The 21,242-nt window shown below is 41.4% G+C and overlaps 1 protein-coding gene across 18 annotated transcripts in view; it reads right to left on the reverse strand.

The window, feature by feature from the left end:
* The window catches only part of PDE4DIP (phosphodiesterase 4D interacting protein), a 221,081-nt gene that overhangs the window by 163,025 nt on the left and 36,814 nt on the right, over positions 1–21,242 (reverse strand). For 17 of the 18 annotated variants that reach the window (XR_013348904.1, XM_077842606.1, XM_077842604.1 and 14 more), the window contains exon 2: positions 533–588. Coding sequence is in view for 17 of the 18 variants with exons in the window: in XM_077842606.1 (XP_077698732.1) it covers positions 533–588 (56 nt within the window). In the remaining variant the exon portion in view is untranslated. Of the gene's footprint in view, positions 1–532; positions 589–20,114; positions 20,352–21,242 lie in introns of those variants that run through there. The other variant, XM_077842615.1, reaches the window with a different exon arrangement.

Here is a 21,242-nt window from a genome sequence, read left to right on the forward strand (position 1 = left end):
ACTATTATTGTACCCATCTTAATGGTATATGAGGAGAGATTTCATCTTAGTGGCAGAATCTATTTTAATCTTTTTACAAGAGACTTTATTTATTTTTTTTTTAAAGATTTTATTTATTTATTCATGAGAGACACAGAGAGAGAGAGAGAGGCAGAGACACAGGCAGAGGGAGAAGCAGGCTCCATGCAGGGAGCCTGACGTGGGACTCGATCCCGGGTCTCCAGGATCACACCCTGGGCTGAAGGCGGCGCTAAACCGCTGAGCCACCCGGGCTGCCCTTACAAGAGACTTTAACTTTGCAATTACAGAATCCTTAAAAGTATGAAGAGTTCACATAAGTATTTTGATTATAATCGTACTGCATCATGCTGGGAAGGCAGGAATCTGTGTTACAGCGATATGTGCAAGTCTGGAAATTCACAGAAAGTCTGAGAAAATTACCATGATGACTTTAAAGGGTCTATAATTTAAGGGGAATTATGATCAGCAAGAAATCAAGAATTTATCAAGGTAAGGCCCAGGGCCTCCTTACCTGCTGCATGACTTGTTCTGGGTACCATCTCCCCTTCATCCTCTGCAAAGTAATCTCTGTGGAGAGAAACATATTGTTAATTAATGAGAGACTACCCCACATGGTCCCCCATCCCTGGGGTGGCAAGACACCTGTGTTCTGTTTTATTTCTCCACAAGTATTCATTAAGCTCCTACTATGTACCAATGGCAGTGTTCAGTGTGGGAGATACAAATACAAACCCCACAGGAAGGGCTTCCATCTTCAATAAATACATGTAAAGATAGCCATTGGATAAACAATTTTATTATGAGGGAACAGCAAAGACCCCAAGTTGGGAAGGAAGTTAAAACTGATAGAAGAACAGAGAAAACCAGCGTTGCCACCAGACCATGCAAGACCTTGTGGGATGGGGTAAGGATACTGAGTTTTATGTAAAGGGCAGTGGGAAACTACTGAAGGATTTTAAATGAGGGAGTGAGTGGTAAATGACTAGATTTAGCTTTTAAATAGATCATTCTGGGACGCCTGGCTGACTCAGCAGTTAGGCGTCTGCCTTTGGCTCAGGGTGTGATCCGGGACTACCGGGATCGAGTCCCACATCAGGCTTCCTGCATGGAACCTGCTTCTCCCTCTGCCTGTCTCTGTGTCTCTCATAAATAAATAAATAAAATCTTTAAAAATAAAATAGAATAAATAGATGATAGATAGATGGATGGATAGATAGATAGATAGATAGATAGATAGATAGATAGATAGATGATAGATAGATGATTCTGGCTGCTGAGTGAGACCTGTGGAGGGAATCCAAGTGGTGGGAAAGAGCAAGAAGTTGTGATAGTTTTAACTAAGAAAAGACAGTGGAGATGGAGATAAGCAGAAAACCTCTTCTTAGGAAGGTAGGAAGTAGAACTGACTCAGAAAACTTGGAATCCAGATAGTCTAATAATGGTAATGTTAAAAATACCATGGTTCAGTAGCAAGAGATGTCTGTGCCCAGCACAGTGAAAGTGACCATCCCTAGCACAGGAGGGAAATTTTTTTTCAAAATATAGTCAACAAGTTACTTGTCAAGCACCTACTATGTTTTTAGGCACTGTTTTAAGCACCGAGAATATGGCAGTAAACACAACAGACAAAAATGCCTATGCTCATGGAACTTAAGGGGAAATGAATAAATAAACTATGGAGAGTAATTATAAAAAATTGAAGAAAGGAATGGAGAGAAGGAGTGCTGGAGGTATGGCAAGGAGGAAGGGATTGACATTTTCAGTAGGCAGGATTTCTCTGAGAAGCAAAAGGGGTAGTCATGGGGGTACTGGGGCAAAGAGTCTTCTAAGTAGAGAACATTAAATACAAAGGCTCACAGGAAGGAGCATGCCAGAGTGTCTGGGAGCAGAAGGGAGGCCAATATGGCTGGGCAGAGTGAGCACATGGTGAGGAAGCAGGAGGAGGTGAGGTCTAGGAAGTAATGAGAAGGCTGTGTAAGGGGTCAGATTGTATAAGGCCTTTCAGGCTGTTGAGAAGCATTTAGCCACTGGAATCTTGTGAGTCAAAAAGAGGGGTGACCTGAGTGCTGAATGTTTTAAAAGGCCTGGCTATTATTTTGACAACAGACTGTTTGGGTGGAGAAGGCTGAAACAGAGCGGATTGCAATAATCTTACAGAGAGATGCTTTCAACATCCCATTTATTCCTTAAACTCTTGGGTACACCCAGTTCGTTGTTTCAAAAAGAGTTCTGCAGACAGAGATTGAGAGGGCTTCTCTTTTTCAAAGCCAGAAGACACTCACAGGGTGGCAGGAGAGAGATTGGCATTTGTTTAGAAATTGCCGTTCTTCCTTCTGGGCCTCAGGGCTGGATGTTGGCATGAATCTTCACTTTGTTAAGTTCCAGATGGACATCAAAGTCCCAGACAAGGCACACTGGACTACACACACACACACACACACACACACAGACACCACTTGGTGACTTTTTTATTATTCAAAAGCAGATCTCTAGGTCATCTGCCTCTTTCCTGTCACTACCTCTCATTAGAAACTTTCCCTGAGAGTGGAACAGCTAAAGAGATGAAGGTACTACTTACGAATCCCCCACTGTTGAGATAAAGTAAGGGAAGGATGTTGAAGCCATCAGCCAGAACAATGTCTTGAAACATTTGTGGGGAGAAAACCTACACTCAGCTGCTGCTGTTCAGCAATTGAATGGATTCCTTTGTACTAAGCCTGCAGACTCAGGCCAGTAAGTGTGCATCTGCCATCAGGAACACGGTTATCCCTCAGGCCAAGTTCAGCCAGCCAACCTGCTTCTATTTGGTCAGCATGAGGCTGACCCACTTCTAGCTTCTCTTAGAAAATGAATGGGTCAGGGATCCCTGGATGGCTCAGCAGTTAAGCATCTGCCTTTGGCCCAGGGCATAGTCCTGGAGTCCCAGATCGAGTCCCACATGGGCTCCCTGCATGGAGCCTGCTTCTCTCTCTGCCTGTGTCTCTGCCTCTCTCTCGGTGTGTCTCTCATGAATAAATAAATAAAATCTTAAAAAAAAAAATGAATGGGTCTAGCAACACAGGACCTGCCTTCCCATCTAGGGGGATAACCTGCCTTTCAGCAGAACAAATATATGATCTCCAGATTGCCACAGTCCCTGTCCTATCTCTGCAGTCCTAGCTCGTATACTCAATGATACCTCCCTGGCTCTGTGTAGGTCTCTGGGGCTGTTACCCGGTATAGATCAAGTGCAGACAGAATTTCATTTCTGCTTTAATGCATAGTCTTGAGAATGGATAAGGAATATGTGGTATATAAACACAATGGAAGATTATGTAGCCAAAAAAGGATGATGTGTCATTTGAGACAACATGGATGGACCTAGAAGATATGATGTCAAGTGAAATAAGTCAGTCAGAGAAAGACAAATATGATTCCACTCATATGTAGAATCTTAAAAAAACCCCAAATGAATAGACAAAAAAATGCAGAATCGGACCTATAAATATTGAGAATAGACTGATGGTTGCCAGAGGGAAGGGTGGAGGGGAGAGCAAAATGGGTGAAAAGGAGTGGTAGATACAGTCTTCCAGTCATGGAATGAATAAGTCAGAGGGATGAAAGGTACAGCGTAGGGAATATAGTCAATGATATTATAATAGTGATGTATGGTGACAGATGGTAGCTCCACTCCTGCTGAACATAATATCTAAACTTGTGGAATCACTATATTATTAATCTGAAATACCACCATGCTGTATACTGTATTAAAAAACAAAACAAAAAAAAACAAAACAAAACACAGACACAGTCTTGGGTAACCTATTTGCTTCAGCATGCAATTCACTAATCTTTGATGATAAACTACTAAAACGGGTTCATAAATCACTTTCACCTCTTGGGCTTCAGTTTCCTCAAATATTCGTAAAAGAAGTACATGGATTTTTCTAAGGTCCCTCGCTGTAATTTTGCAATTCTATTCCAATAGACACTTAACCATAAAACTCCTTTTAATACTTTCCAAGGATCTGGAGAACTTTCCAGACATGATCTCATTCAATCCTCTTTGCTCTGAAGATTCCACATTATAGATCAGGAGTAGATTACAAGGCAATGCATCTAGGCCCCATGAGATACTTTAGCTTCTCCAGCCCACCTACACCCTCTCTGAGCTAGCTGTCTGCCCACTATGAATCAATAAATGGAAGGATAGAGGTCACTTTGGATGGGTACTGAGTTAATGGCCATACTTATAGTCTCAGGAGATTTTTAAAAATCACTTTAACTCTATTAACAGCTCAAGTTCCTTCTCTTATTGCTCATCATCTGCTCCAAAAGGTTGGGAAGGAATTTGATGCTCCCCCAGGGAAGGGGTTCATAGTGAAGAAACACAAGGTATATGTCTAGGGGATTGCAATTTGTGACAACATCTAATAAACCAAAGTGCAAAGAGAATTGAGATATACTAGAGACAGACTCCAACCTATGCCATATATGCACATGCACACAGCTTTGTGAAGCAGTAATATATATGTGTTGGTAAATTCTTCCATATTACCCAAACCTGGAAAACATTCGTATGGCCTTGTCCTAGTTTCTGAAACTGAAGTGTTTGTAGATTTATTTTTTAACATCAGACCATGAATGACTCATGCTCAGCTAGCATATGGTTCACCAGGGCAGTCACAGCGCTCCCCCATAAATGTACATATACAATCTTTCTCCCAAGATACTTTTACCTTAAATGGTATTCCTGTATAAATGAACTCAATGTTAGGTATAAATATACCCCAATGAGCCTTATCCTTTTTCTCTCTCCTTCTTCAATCTGTTAATACTGATACCAATTCTACTGAAGTTTCAGTTATTAAATTTTGCCAAGCCACTCTCTTGCTTAATTTGAAGAACCGGGCATTTTCCAAGTACAACCCACCCACAAGCTGTTTGCCTGCTCAATTTCTGCATGGTATCTTGCTCATGATTTCTTGATTTTCTGATAAGTAGCTAAGAAGATACTGGACTCAAACAACACATCAACATCTGATATCCCATATTACTAACTTTTCCTACAGTTTCCCAGGGTGATTAGGTTGAAAATAAACAGAAAATAATTGATTCTTTCAGAGCCATCTGCTACACTCTGATACTCTGCTGCTGTCAAACTGTGCTCTGAGGATTTTTTCCAGTAATTTCCTAAATATAGTAGTTTTAATTATGTCAGGAATATCCAAGCACTCAATTTTGCTTTGCTTAAAAATGGCCACACTGACATAGCTCTTTTCCAAAATGTAAGCAGCTCACTGGTGCCAATTGTCTATTCTCTCCTAACATTGTGGGGAAGCGTAGAAATGTGGGTCTTCCTTCCTTACCAAAGGATAACACTAGGATGGAGCCTGCAGAGAGATATTTTCTATAGAGAAGTCATTGGTCTTCCTTTGCAAACTGCACATTTAGTGTTATTGCCTTGTATTTTGGCCTGTTTCCTTTGTAGACTGCGAAGAGCAACAGATCATGTTATTGGACCATATTATTCATGAGCAATGACAAGATGGCAACCATACAACTTTACATTACAAAGCAGGTTGTGCAACAGTCTCTGAACAGTATGAGATGGTGGTATCCCAGGACAAAAGTCACCCCCCAAATTATTTCTAAGGAGCTGATGTCCATCCAGTCCATCCCTAGTACTTTCTTCTCCTTGGTCTCACCTAGTAAACATTTTAGCTGAGGAATATTGCTTCCGATATGAGTGTCCAAACTCCCAAAGGGACACTTATTTTCAGGTCCTCTCTCCAGGGCAATCATATCCAGTTAGGCTGTTGGAGCCCCACACTGTCTGGGTCTCCTCCTTCATCACTTACTGCCACTCTTGTTTAAGATCTCTAGTGTAGGGACAAAGGCTATCTCTTGGATGCAAATGTTTCAGACTTCTTTTATATAGCTTTTTATTTTTTTTTTTAGGATTTTATTTATTTATTCATAGAGACAGAGAGAGAGGCAGAGAGAGAAGCAGGCATCATACAGAGAGCCTGACGTGGGATTCGATCCAGGGCCTCTAGGATCACGCCCTGGGCTGCAGGCGGCGCTAAACCGCTGCGCCACTGGGGCTGCCCTTATATAGCTTTTTATTGTTGTTGTTGTTATAAACAAAAATGCAGAAGGGGGAAAAACAATCTGCTATAGCAGTACTTGGAGCAAAAACCTGGGCCATGATTGCTATTTTTAGTTTTTTTTTTCCATTACTTTTCATAAACATTTATTGAGAAGTGGCTTATATGGCAAGTCCTGGGAACATAAAGGTGAAAAAGAAATATACCTCATCAAGATACTAGGATCTACTGAGGAAGGCAGATAGGATTCAATGAGATAATTACATGAATAATGAGATTTAAAACAGAGATTTCAGAACATAAATGAGATAGCAGTTAATTTTGTCCTGGTTGGGGGGGGTAGCTAGGAAATATGCAGAAAACAGAACACTGAATCTATCCTTACTCCTGCCTGAGTAGGCATAAACTATCCCCAGGACTGTCCTCCCAAATGTTTCCACCTTTCCTTCTCTTTGAGCCTTCTTTCTCCAAGCTCTAACCCTCAGGCAGGAGTATTAAGGGAAGTCAAGCGTGAAGACCATTTCTTCATTTGTACTTCCCTCCTCTAACACAGCTTTATGTAACTACTTAGAACCCCCAAAGATGATTTTAAAATGTCATGCAAGGATGGATCAGGACTAAGATTTGTACTGTAGTAAAAAATATCTATATATATGGACTAGAAGAGAATCTGCACAAAAGATAAAGCTAGAGGTTTAGGATGGTAGAAAATTCAAGTGAATATCTGCCTTTTTTTATTTTCTTCTTTTACTATTTTATACTAAAAGGTTAATTCTTTTTTTTTTTTAACTAGGCTCCACACTTAGCATGGAGCCCAACATAGATCTTGAACTCATGACCCCAAGATCAAGACCTGAGCTGAGATCAAGAGGTGGATGCTTAACCAGCTGAGCCATCCAGTGCCCCTAAAAGGTTAATTCTTATTTTTTAAAAAAGAGAATGTATTTTGATCCAATTTACATTGCCCTTCTAATGAAGCCCTCAATAAAAGATAAACAATGTAGGAGATTAGGAACATTCTGATCTTCTCAAAGAGTGGGGCTTATATGGTGTGACAGGAAGATTGTTGAAGTTTGCTGTTAATTGGGGTCCTCCTCAGCACTGGACACTGAACCAAACACACATTCTAATTCCTATATTCTTTTTTTTAAATATTTAATTTATTTATTTGAGAAAAAGTATGTGCAGAGAAGAGGAATAGAGGGAGAAGCAGACTCCCCACTGAGCAGGGAGCCCAATGGGGGACTGGAGCCCAATGGGGGACTTGATCCCAGCACCCTAGGATTATGACCTGAGCCAAAGGCAGACAGACCTCAACAGGCACTGAGCCACCCAGGTGCCCTCTAATTCCTATATTCTTCAAGCTCATTTGGCATGAGTTACTAAATTCTGGTTCAAATAAAAATTTTTCTGATGTTCAGAGATCGATTTTTTGCATTTTTATTTTGTATCTACTACATTCAATACTTGCAGATAGAAAAGGGTTGGAAGGAGAACTATGGCCTCCTTTCTCTAATGTGTGAAGCTCTGGCTCTGAGAACTTTTAAATGGTAGGGTTTCACAAGTAGCACCAGCCTCGGAACAAAGACATCGACAGGTAACTGTCTCTGGACTGCCTGTGCCTAACTTCACAGTTCAACATGTTTTCTTCCAGTGGAATTCTCCTCAGCACTAATCTTTCATTAAATGTCCATCATTACTGCGGACAACCACCACCACCCACCACCAATGCTGCCACCACAATTCACTCAGTGCCTGATGCTTTCCAGGTAGCATCACATTCAGTCCTAACAAAATCCTGTCAAGTAGGTACTGTATCCCTCTTTCACAGATGAGGAAACAAAGCATACAGAAGGATGAAGTGACTTCCCCAAGATCACACAGCTAGTTGGTGTGAAGCCTGAACTTGAAAATGGCACTTGACTCCAAACCTTTTCTCTTTCCAATATGTCTTACTTCTACCTACACCTACCAGGGAGCTTCCTCTATCCCTGTCTTGACTGCAGGAAAGTGATCCCTGAGAATCTGAGGGGTGGACACTGATGCTGTGTCGAGATTGGATTTAGACTCAAATTCAGACACAAATTTGTTTTTTGAGATGCCAACTCATCCCCGCCGGACACAGCTCACACTTGAGTATTTGAATACTGGTGTAACAGATGCCATGTGACAAATGAATTCAAATCCTAAAAGAGAAGTGGCTAGTATGACTATTTTTTTATAGGTCCTATCCTGAAAAGTGAGTCATCCACCATTTTATACTTCCTTATCTCTACCCAAATCTCTCTAAATGTTCATATCTTCCCCGAAACTCTTCTGTGCTAACACTTGCCACTGTCCCTAATAGACAAAGGAAATAAACTGAAAGGCAGAATAAGTGATGGGATAGACAATCAAAACAGGAAAGGCCAATAGTGAACAAGCTCTAAGACTTTTCCTCAGATCTTCTTTTCTCTTGCCAAGAGAGACACTGAGTGTATCTTCTATGTTCCAAATGTCACCAAATCTCACCCTCATTCAGCACCAAAACTGCAAAAACATATTTGAATACAAATAGGGTAAAGTCACAGATGCAGAGCACATAAACAGGGAGGTTATAATTTTTTTCTCATCTCAAGACCTATCATTATAACCTCTGCAAGCTAAGATGCTTAATTGGCAAAGCCCCCTCAGAACAGAGACAGCATCCCTCATGAGTGTCCCCATGCATGCCAACTAAGTGTGGGCTGACTTGGCACTGATACAGCAACATCTACTTTTCTCCAGTACAGGGTGCAATTATACCCTTCACTCAACAGACTCTATTCACTGTGAGTGACCACAGCCAAATGGAACTCTGGGGGGCAGTTTTCCTAAGTACTAATAAGTCTTCAATAGCTATGGGGAGCTGCCAGCATCATTGTACATCTGCAACAACTGATGGAAGTTTTATGACCTTTTTTTGCTCTTGTACTAAGTCTTTGGCCTAAAAGGAATGAACGTTGTATTTCTTGCTCCTATCCATCAAGGTTTAGAGAAACAAACCACTTACTTCTATAAAAAGGTAAAGGAAGTTCAAGTAATTATTTTTCTCACTTTGCTCCATGAGGTTATCAGACATCCAAATATCTAATAAATTATCTCCCCCATGCCCAGAATCAGCTAAGATACTGATAGCACTCTTTTCAAAAGAGACGAGAAATAATCTGCTTCAAATTCAATCATGTCTCTGGGGGATGGTATATGGTCTCTTCACCCACTTCTAAAACTTAGTTTGTGCTGTTGACTTTTGGCCCTGGAAATGCACTCTGGACTCCTCAGTCTTCCTTAACAACCAATATTCACAAGGCATTATAGTATGCCAAGGCAGTTGGCACAGTCCATCTCAGTGCCCTAGATCAAACATCAAGAGATAAATATTTTTCCTGTTTCTACCTGCCTTTTTATTAACATAATCTTCTACTGTTTCTATTCTTTATTGTGTCCACTTTTAATGATTTAAAAAGAATTACATGCTCCTTCTAGAAAATTTTGGAAAAGAGAAAAATGAATACAGAAAAGTAATAAAAAATGCTACCACTTAAAGACAACATTGACAAAGATTTTTAATGTATTTACTGTCACTATTCTTCAGTTCATATGCCTCTGAGAATTCTACAAAATAAAAGTCACATTTCATGTGCAACTTTGTATCTTGATTTTATTTATATTATTGAAGTCAAAGACTTTGAGGAATGCATTTTCAGGAGAAGAGTCAGAGGAGGAGAGGGAGGAAGCACATAAAAAGAGGAGGAGGAAGAAGAGGAGAATTTCTTAACATATAGATCTGCTCCAAATAAATTTCTTAACATATAGATCTGCTCCAAATAAAAAGATTGAATCTAGAGTCTTCTTTTTCAGTATGGTTCTATAATGTACTAAAAAAAAAAAAGCTTATAAGGGGTAACCCTCATCCTCTGTTCATGGGAATATAAATTGGTGTAGCCACTATGGAAGAGAGTATGGAAGTTCTTTACAAAATTAAAAATAGAGCTACTGGGGCAATTGTGGGTGGCTCAGTCAGTTAAGCATCTGACTCTTGATCTCAGGTCGTGACTTCAGGCCCCACATTGGGATCCATGCTGGGCGTGGTGCCCACTTAAAAAAAACTAGAGCTACCATATAATCCAGCAATCCCACTTCTGGGTAATTACCTGAAGATAACCCAACACCAGTTCGAAGAGATCTATGCCCCCCTATGTTCACTGCAGCATTATTTACAATAGCTAAGAGATGGAAGCAAACGAAGTATTCATCAATAGATGAATGACCAAAGAAGATGTGGCATATACCACAATGATATCCATTGTATATATACAGTTATAAAAAAAGGATGAAATCTTGCCATTCATGACATCATGGGTGGACCTAGAGGGTATTATGCTAAGGGAAATAAGTCAGACAGGGAAAGACAAATATTGTATGATTTTACTTATATGTGACATCCAAAAAACAAAATAAATACGTGAAACAAAACAGATACAGACTCATATATACAGGAAATAAACTAATGATTACCAGAGATAGGGAGAAGGTTGAAGGTGCGGGTGAAATAGATGAAGAGGATTAGGAATTACAAAATTCCAGTTATAAAATAAATAAGTCATGAGGATATAATGTGCAGCATAAGTAATACAGTCAATAGTACAGTAATAATTCTTCATGGCAACAGACGGTGACTAGACTTACCATGGGGATCATTTCATAATGTATAAAAATACTGAATCACTATGATGCATACCTGAAACTAACATGATATTCTATGTCAATTTCACTTCAACAAAAGAAAATCAATTTAAAAAGATAAAACAAAACAAAAAAAAAAAACAAAAACAAAACAAAACAAAAAAGATAAAACAAAGATTATAGAATCTAGAGGATAATAGAACTGACTGAGGGTTACCAAGGTTTGGGGATTGTTAAAGTAATAAGAAGTTCTGAAGCAGTGCTGAGAATGACCCAAAGACCTGCCCCTAAGGTCCAGGCTCAGTAGGGAGGTGGACACAGAGCAGGTGGCCTGGAAGATAGAGGAACAGGAGTAAGCAATAAGGTAAACTGAATATTCAGAAATTGATGGGGAGATGGGGGGAACTTGACCTTGTGGTCAGGGAACACAAACTCAGAGTTAAGAGTCCTAAGGGTGGAGAATGTGCAGTGAAGACAAGCTGCAAACCTGGCTTGCTGATGGTGTATGGAAGTGGACTGGAAGGAAGGAAGGGTGAGTCCAGGCAGGATAGTAATATACACTCATGCCTAGTGATCCCTCCAGAACATCAGCCACTTGCAGGCAGAGTTTTTATATCATCCACTATCATATAGCTAGTATTAAATAAGTCTAGATCATAACAGGAATTTGAAGCATATAACTACAACAATAAATAAATGCAATTGGAATGTATAGTGTTATCAAGCTTTGATGGCCAGCTATTTCTATTCCATAATAAGGAGGTCTCTACCAAATTGATGTTCATGTCAGTCTTGTGGGGAATGTTCTCTAGAAAGTTCCGAACTGAGGATCTTCTAAGTGCTAGAAACAACATTAGATGCTGAAGATTTAGAGTCAAAAAACAAGTCTTTTCTTCCAATAAGCTTAGAGAATGGAAAATACCACGTAAACCACACCTAGCTGCAAGCTATGACAGAGTAGACAGGATGCTCTGACTACAGAAAACACCCAGAACTGGGTTCCAAAAATAATTCCAAAAGGAGGTAATGGTGAAACTAATTTTTGAAGGGTAAACTTATCCTAACAAAGGCAAGGCTAGGTGTGTAGGTGGGAACAGCTGGTATAGGAAGCCCCGCATAATAATTTTAGCCCAGGGAAAGTAAAATGATACTCTACAACCAGCTCCTTAGATGATCTGGCAATAACACTGCTCCCATGGTGCCAATAACCTGGAAATGTCTGAGTAATAACAGAAGTGTTGTCAAACCAACTTTGTTCGAAACTTTATATGTTGTCACTTGATAGACATAAATGTAAATTTCTTCCTGCTGTAAAAACATATATTGACTTAGTTTTAAGGCAGCGTGCAAAGGATGTTACCCATAATCCCATCACCAAATACAGCATCTCTTTTCTCTTTTCCTCTTCTTGCAATAGACATTGTAATATGTATGTATAATTTTTAAAATTGTTTTCATAATCTGATATTTCTTTTCTTTTTTTTTTTAAGAGGGAAAATGGGAGGAGGGGCAGAGGAGAGGGAGAGAATTTTTTCTTAAAGATTTATTTTTTTTAATTTTTATTTATTTATGATAGTCACACAGAGAGAGAGAGAGGCAGAGACACAGGCAGAGGGAGAAGCAGGCTCCATGCACCGGGAGCCCAACGTGGGGCGCGATCCTGGAGACCCGGCCAAAGGCAGGCGCCAAACCGCTGCGCCACCCAGGGATCCCCTTAAAGATTTATTTACTTGAGAGAGAGAGACTGAGAGAGCACGTGTATGTCAGGGCAGGGGCGGAAAGGGCAGAGGGAAAGGGAAAATCTTCAAGCGGACTCCTACTGGGCACAGAGCCCTAAGCGGGGCTTAATCTCATGACCCTGAGATTGTGACCTGAGCTGAAATCAAGAATCAGATGCTTAACCAACTGAGTCACCCAGGCACCCCTGTATGCATAATTTTGATGTAATTTATATCCACTTTTATTTTCTTATATTAAAATTTTCTGTTTATTACCATTTCAGGAGACACTTCAAGATGGTAATAGATTAATAGCAAGAGTGAAGCATTTTACTCTAGAGAGAAATAGAAGTTGGGAATGTTACTACTGATTGACCTAGGATGCATCATTTTATGTCAGTGCACCTCCACTTCCCCTTCTGCAATATAGGGACTTGGGTCTTGAAAAAGATGGTTAAATTGAACCAAAATATTGTCTATATGTCTAATAGTTATGAGTCTAAATGCTAAGCAATTTGCAATTTATTTTTATTTTTTTAAAGATTTTATTTATTTATTCACGATAGACATAGAGAGAGAGGCAGAGATACATGCAGAGGGAGAAGCAGGCTCCATGCCAGGAGCCTGACATGGGACTTGATCCCGGGACTCCAGGATCGCACCCTGGGCCAAAGGCAGGCACCAAAACACTGAGCCACCCAGGGATCCCCGCAATTTGCAATTTATATGCAACAACTAGGAAAATCTGATATTGTTTTTCTACTTCTGAACATCTATCATTCAAAAACAATCCTATGGAAGAAGATACTTCATATACCTAGATGTTTATCAAGTATTATTATTATAATAATTAAAAACTGAAACCCTAAAGACATCCATATAAGGGAATGAGTGAGTAAAGTATTATATTTCCACATCATGAATAACAATATTCCACATTATAACATGGAAAATACTCTTCCACTGTGTGAAATGCTAGAAATTATTTGATTTTCTTTGTCAGTCAATGCTTTCTATACATCAGCAGTTACTGCTTCTTCATACCTCTTCCACCTTGGCCATGATGAAAAGGTACCAGTAGCTACTGTCCCTAGTTGGCAAGGAGATGCCAAAGGAGAAAGAAGTTTCTGGAAAGTGGAACAAGCAGAAAAGGACTAGAGATAATGAGACACATTAAGGGAAAATGTATTAGAAACTATTAAACTGCCACGAAAATACAACTTACAGTTGTGATGATGATGGTGATGATGATGAATACACTATGAATAATAAAGTGTTTCAGCCATGAGAAAAAACAAGTTCAGGTCATGCTTGTCTTGCTGACCACAGAACTCAAAAGATGTTCTGAGACTAAGGAAAACAAGTCCTCAGTGTATTTGAATGTTTTAAAACAGAAGTAAATAGAGCCATCCTGGGTCATCATGACATCTCTTTTATTCTGGACTTTCTTCTAACTTTAAATGCTATTTGAATTTCTGCCACAGACAACTTGTGGAATGTTCTGAGCTCATTTTGGAATTTTATTTATAAAGCAGGGTCAATTTCAATAGGAGTAGTGTCCCAGGGCATCTACTGAATGGATGGATACTCCACATAGCTTTGTATAAATTATCCCTGAGCCATCTAGAATGGAGAGGGCACTATGATGACAGCCACCCAGTTTATCCTTTCAGACATAAAATGACCCCTTCCCAACCTTCTGGTATTTGAAATCTACCCTTAGCATGTAAACTGAAAGATACACAGAGGTGGGGGTATCTAGTCTGATCTAGTACATGAGAAATATGCAAGTAGGGATGAAAGCACCGATTGAGATATGTTCCTCAAGCCAAAATGCAAGTATAGGCCTATTTAAAAGTAGATCAGAGTTTCTAAGGCAGAGATTTTTCCTTCCCCATATGCAGAGAATTAATTGTTAGAAATGCTGAATGTTAAAAGGAAAATTCAAAGACCAAAGACGTTTCAGTAATAGAATTATGAAAAGGAGCATTTTCCTTTTTTTTTAAATAAGATTTTATTTATTTATTCATGAGAGACACAGAGAGAGACGCAGACATAGGCAGAGGGAGAAGCAGGCTCCTCACAGGGAGCCCTATGCGGGACTCCATCCCCAGACCAGGATCACGCCCTGAGCCAAAGGCAGATGCTCAACCGCTGAGCCACCCAGGCATCCCCAAAATGAGCATTTTCCTAATAAAATAAAGGGCTATATGCAAAGCAGCAGCACCACAATAAGCGAAGGTACTGGAAGCAAGCAGATATTCATGCTCCAATGCTTAATTAACCTCTCTGGCCTCAACTGCCACACCCATAAAATGGAGGGGAGTGTGATTTCTGGTTGTAACTATACATTAGTAAATGGGTCTGCCAATTTACCATGAATTCAAAGAGAAATAAATGTCTCTGCTTCTTTTACCGTTAAGGAGTTAATGTAGAGGAAAGTTAAGCTAAGTTAATATAAAGCAGAATAAATGCAAATATGCTATCAATGGGGATCATTTAAGCGCAACATAACCATGGTAAATGGGCTTCTTGTCTTCCTTGAAGGCTGCACTTTATGTGGAGAAGAAACTAAAAATTTTGAATTTTGAGACTGAATCACTGTTTTTCCTGGATGTCGCTCCACTTCTCCAAGTTTTCATAGCCACAGCAGGCAAATACAATCAATGCTTGCATTGTGTGAAATTAAATTACAAGATTATATATAACAAAGCAAAACAGACTATTGGATTACTTTCTTTTCCTAACGTTCAATCTTACAGGTAGCCATTAAATAGTTCAAGTTCACTTGTGAACGTTCAAGTTCACTTTTCCTCCGTTTGTTTAGAGAAGTTGACTAAGGTTCACATATGATTTGCCTGACTTTTCGTCAGCTTCCCCATATGCTACAAACAAGAGCATTTCCACGCAAAAGGGGAAGAGAATTAGTAATGACTTCTCCAGCATTGCATAGTGTGGCAGGCTGGATTATGGCCCTCCAAAGAAGTCCACATTCCTAATCTCCAGAACCTGTGAATGTGCTACTTTACATGACAAAAAGGACTTTCTGATGTGATTAAGGATTGAGATAGCAGGATTATCCCAGATTATCCAGTAGGGCCCAAAGGAATTACAAGAGTACTTGTAAGAGATAAGTGGGAGAGTCAGCATTAGAAGAGGAGATGAGATAAGGGAGCAAAGACTGGAGTATTGCCCTTGCTGGAAAGGGGCCATGAATCACGGAAAGTGGACAGCCTCTAAAGCTGGGAAAGGCAAGGAATAGATTCTTTCCTAGAACCTCCAGGAGGAACATACTCCTGCAGACATCTTCACGTTAGCCTAGAAGACCAATTTCCAGACTTCTGACCTCCAGAACTGCAGGATAACAAATTTGTGTTGCTTTAAACCACGAAATTTGTGGTAATTTGTTTCAGCAGCAAAAAGAAAACTAATACAATCTAAGGAATCTGAAATATGCTCTCTTCTTCAGTGAGCTGTCAGTTCAGAAAAGTGATTGCTAAAAATTCAGAGCTGTAGAAGCTGTTTGCCTGATCAATACAAGACTTACAATGTGAGCAAAATCATCCTCATCATCAGGTTCCTCATCATCTCCATGAGCTTACTTCTTTGATAACCCTTATCTTATTCATGGATATTAATTTGATTTGTGACCAAACCAGTTTTTTGTAAGGCTGGTGTATGTATTCATAATAGGAAATATGGTATTCCAGAACCAACCATGTTCTCCCCAGATGATTTAACCAAAGAATCTGGCAACAGTCAGGCAACATCCCTGGGAAAAGACACTCCTATTGACCTCTAACAGGGCAGACAATGTGCAGCTGGCAGTAGGGGATATTTTACTTTGAGAACTCAAATGCTCAGCACCCTGTCCTTTGTGGATTGACTGAACAAGATAAAGGGTATGGAGGCTCATGTGAAGAACCTTTCAGACAGGAAGCTTTCCAAAGCTGCCAAGAATGAAACTTGGGAATAGAATCACAGTCTTACACTTATTCATAAGCTTGAGTAGTCAGGATAAGGAGCCAGCTCCAGATCCAACTTAGAAACTGAATCACCAACAAAACTCAACTCCAGGCTGTATTTCTTTCTCAGCTGGGCACATTATTTAATCTCTCTAAATTTCACTTTTTCTTGTCTTAAGCATGAATATAATAACATTCCCTCATACCTCATAGAGTTGTGAGGATAAGGTGAAAGGAAGTCTGCAAAGGGATTAGCACACAAGTTAGTAAATGGAAGCCTAATAAAGTTATTTATTTTATTTTTTAAAAAAGATTTCATTTATTTGAGAGAGAGAGAGAGAGAGAGAATGCACGAGTAGGGGGAGGGATAGAGGGAGAAGTAGACTCTCCACTGAGCAGGGAGCCTGACTTGGGACTCCATCTCAGGACCCTGGGATCATGACTTGAGCAGAAGGCAGATGCTTAATGTAGTGAGCCACTAAAGCACCCTCTAAACAGTTGCTTTATAGTTAATTATTATTTTTTTAAGATTTTATTTATTTACTCATGAGAGATACATAGAGCGAGGCAGAGACATAGGCAAAGGGAGAAGCAGGTTCCCCGCTGAGCAGGGATCCTGATGCAGGACTTGATCCCATGACCCCAGGATTATGACCTGAGCCAAAGGCAGATGCTCAACCACTGAGCCACTTAGGCGCCCCTATAGTTAATTTTTATTCTTTGAATTTCCCAAGTTGTGCTTTTCCACCGGGTCTCATGCATATGTCTGCATTAGCAACTATTAGAATCACAGAAAATGAGAAAGTACAACCCTCAACCCTGTCTCAAAGGCAGAAACTCAGTCTCGTTCATTGTTGCACCCTTAGCATTTAGCACAGTGCTTCGCCTGTCCTCGGTTCTCACATTTTAAATAAATGTTTATGACCTGATTTTAGCTGTGAGTTAGGAAATATCTAAAACATCGTTATGATATGATTATAGGATTTTTCCATCTATGATCAACTAGGTGGTGAAATAAATTGAGTCACACTAGCATTTTTTCTTTTTTAAAGAAAAAGAGTAAAGTGGAAAAGATCAGAGTATAAAATACATAGTAAGGTTAAGATTTGTTACATGAAACTCTTGTTTCAGGTATGTATGCAAGTATACCTGTTGTAATGTAAGTACATTTCTCATTGTAAAGGGGAAAAAAAGCATAAACATTCTGACTCTTTCACCCGGCCAACATTTGGTATTTTCTGTCTCTTTCATCTCAACTATTCCAATGGTGTATACAGTGATAATGGCACTGTGGTTCTTTTTTTTTTTTCTTAAGATTTTTAAATTTGTTTTTTGAAAGGGCACAGCAGGAGGGGAAAAGCAGACTCACTGCCGAGTAGGGAGCCCCATGCGGGGGGCTTGATCCTAGATCCCCAAGATCATGACCTGAGCTGAAAGAAGACGCTTGACCTACTGAGCCACCCAGGCACCCCTGGCATTATGGTTCTAATTTGCATTTCTGTGATGACTAAGCACTAAGATGTGAAGCACCTTTTCAGTGTATCTCAGCCCTTGTCTGTCCTCTTCACAATCAATTCAAAAAACTATTTGGCAGTATCAACTAAAGCTGAACATGCATTTCCGATTACTAAGAAATTCTACTTCTGTGTATTTGCCCAACAGCAGTATGTACATATGTTCACCAAAAGACATGCCCAGGAATGTTCACAGGAAGTAACCTATTCATAATAGCTCCAAACTCGAAATTGTCCAAATGTTCATTAACAATAGAATGGATAAATTCGATATATTTACACACAGTAGAATCCCAAACAGAAGCAAGAATGAATGAACTCCCAACTACACACAACAATGTGGTAGAATCCCACAAGCATAAGATAGACAGAAAGAAGCCAGATGTACAAGAATACAAAGTGGATAATTTCACTGACATAAGATTCAAAACCAGGCAAAACTCATCTATAGTGTTGCAAGTTAGGATAAATTATTCTTGGGTCACAAGGGCTTTAGTAGTGCTGCTTATGTCCTCTTTCTTGATCCGAATGCCTATTAGCATGGATATATTCCATTTGTGACATGAATCAAACCACAAACATATTATTTGCGGTTTTCTGAATTATTTCCAAATTTATCTGAAATCTAAACATAAATTTCAGGAAAAAAATTTTATATATACATATATATATATTTTTTAAGTGTGAACCACACTGATAGAGAACAAGAATCCATGATATGCTCACTCTCACTACCATCAAGTGGTCGTCTAGCCTTTGCTTGAACAATTTCAGGGTTGAGAATCTATTTACCATCAAGGGAGGTCGCTTGTTAGAAAGCTTTTCCCTTACACTAAGCCATCATTTGCTTCCTCACAATGTGGTCTTCTGTTCTCCTAAGAGATTCCAGATCCATCTAATCCCATTACCACTAATTGCTTTTCAAATATTTGAAGGAAGCTACCTTATCCACCCTATCCCAGCCCTTATCTTCCCTTCTCAAGACTGGAGAGCCTCAGGTCCCTTGATCATCCCTCGAGATGTGGTTTTTAGTCGCCTTGTGTCTTTATATTGCACTCCTTTTATCTAACTGCCCTCTAGGTAGGAAAGGGCTAAGAAGAGCAGAAAAGAGCAAAAAGTAGAATTGTTACTTGTAAACCTAAATAGTGTGGGTCTACCAACACACTCACAGCTTCAATTTCTTTAAAACTGACAAGACGTAGAGAACTTCTGTTGAACAATCAGCTGAAATACCCTATAAGTTTTGCACAAATCCCAGTAAGCCCCAGCTTCCCTTCTGTGTCTATACCTTCTGCTTTCCTTTAGGAGTCAACACACACATTTGGCCTCACTCCAGTCTCCAAAGCTACATCCTGGAGATGGAGCAGTATCTCTTTTGGAACCACCTCTGGAGTACAGCCTCTCCATCCACAGACAGACGAAAACCAGCTCTTTGTCCCAACACATTACCTTTTATCCCTGAGTAGGTCTGTTTTAAAGTACATTGAGGGAAAGGGCTAGGGGATGGAGAAGACACACTTCCACTGGGCATCTCCAAAATCTGACCTAAAAGCTGTCTATTATCACCCTGATCTCAACAGAGCCTGGCCAATGAAGGGCACCCTGGTCTTCCTTCTTTCCTCTTCCAAAGTCACTCCAACTGGAGACTCTGGAGACGAGCTTGCTGGGCTCCGCTCACTCCCCTTTTGTGTGACTGGTGGAGGGTGAGCTTGAGAAGAAAAACGTGGCAGGGTGAGAAGGAATCTGGTATTTTCCAAGATATCTGAAATGAAACGTCTCTCTAAAGAATGGTCTACACAATCCCTCTCATCTGTAGAACAGGGGAAAGACAAGAGAGCCATTTCTACAAAAACTTCCAGGTAAGCCCCAGTGGGTATGTTTAATATCAAGACTGGGCGGAAGGGAGATCCGTTAAGGAAGGATAACGCGAGAGAGAACCGCGCAGAAGGATGGAGACAAGTGGGAATTAGGCATTTAAAGAAAGAGAAGATTGTCAAAGGCCCCTAGGTGTGGCGCGACTTGGGAGAGCGCGCGGGGGTGCGGGGCGACCCCGGGGCGGCGGCCGGAGCGCGGGGGGGGGGGGGGGAGCCGCGGCTCACCTACCTGGTCCACGTCTGCTCCATTTTCCAGGCGCTTCCCTCACTCTCGGGGCGCTCCTCGCCGGGGAGGGGAAGCAGCCTGGGAAAACCAGAACCCTTGCGCACGGACCTCCAGCTCCTTCTTCCTGTGCTGGCAGCGAGGGAGCTCGGCTCCGCGACCTTTTGAGGAAAACGATGCGACGTGGCCGAACCTCCAGCTGCCGGCGCGTCGGGGCGCGGGGGAGCGAGTGCGCTCGGGGGGAGCGGGACGCGGAGCGGCGTCCGGGGAACCGGCCCGAGGCAGCCCGGCGGGGCGCGCACGCGATCCCAGGCCGAGACGCGACTGGCTGGCACGAGCCGCCGCGCACCAGCTGAGCTGTCAACCGCGAGCGGGGGCGGGGCTCCCCCTCGGGGGCGGGGGCGGGGGCCGGGCAGGGCCGGGCTGCGCGCCTCCCCTGCTCCCTCCCGGCCCGCCCGGAGGGTGTTGGCGCAAGGGCAAGGGCTGAGCCGGCGCCGGACCAGCCCCTTCGTTCCTCCCCCATCCCACCCAGGGGCGCTGTAAAATAGGCAACTAGATAAATACAGCACCTAACTGGCAGGAGAATTTGGAGAGAAGGCCCTCTCGCGTGCCTGCCTCACCCCAGCCACAGGTAAGCCCGGAAGCAGAGCTGGAGTCCAGCAAGGTCTTAGGAGCCGTCCTGGCCGGATGCAGAAGCTCCCACTAGACGGTCGCAGGACGCCGTGTGATTTTTCCCAGAGATCGGACCTGTCAGCTTCACCATCAATCTGGGGGCAGGAACCTTCCTCAGATAGGGAAGCATCCTCATGAAACCTTGCAGCCTTAGCTGCCTCCATCTCCGGTGGCCCGTGATTTTGAACTGGGTACCTCTTCGGCCTTCAGGTTTCCAAGCACTGAGGCGACTGGGGCACTAAAACTAGCTTCAGAGGGGGCAGAGGGTTCCTGGATTCCTGGAGCCCTGGGAGGGCTTCAAGACAGCAGCCAACGGTACTAGAATCTCCCCCTCAATTATTCTAAGACCATGGAAAAGGGTCCTTTGGTGACGGCACTGCCTGAGACTCTGTACCGTCTATTTATGTAATGAGGTTTAAGCAAGTCAGACATGCTATAATTAAAGTGCTTGCAGCCCCAAAG

This window comes from Canis aureus, chromosome 12 (genome assembly GCF_053574225.1).
Source record: "Canis aureus isolate CA01 chromosome 12, VMU_Caureus_v.1.0, whole genome shotgun sequence".
NCBI classification, from domain to species: domain Eukaryota; kingdom Metazoa; phylum Chordata; class Mammalia; order Carnivora; family Canidae; genus Canis; species Canis aureus.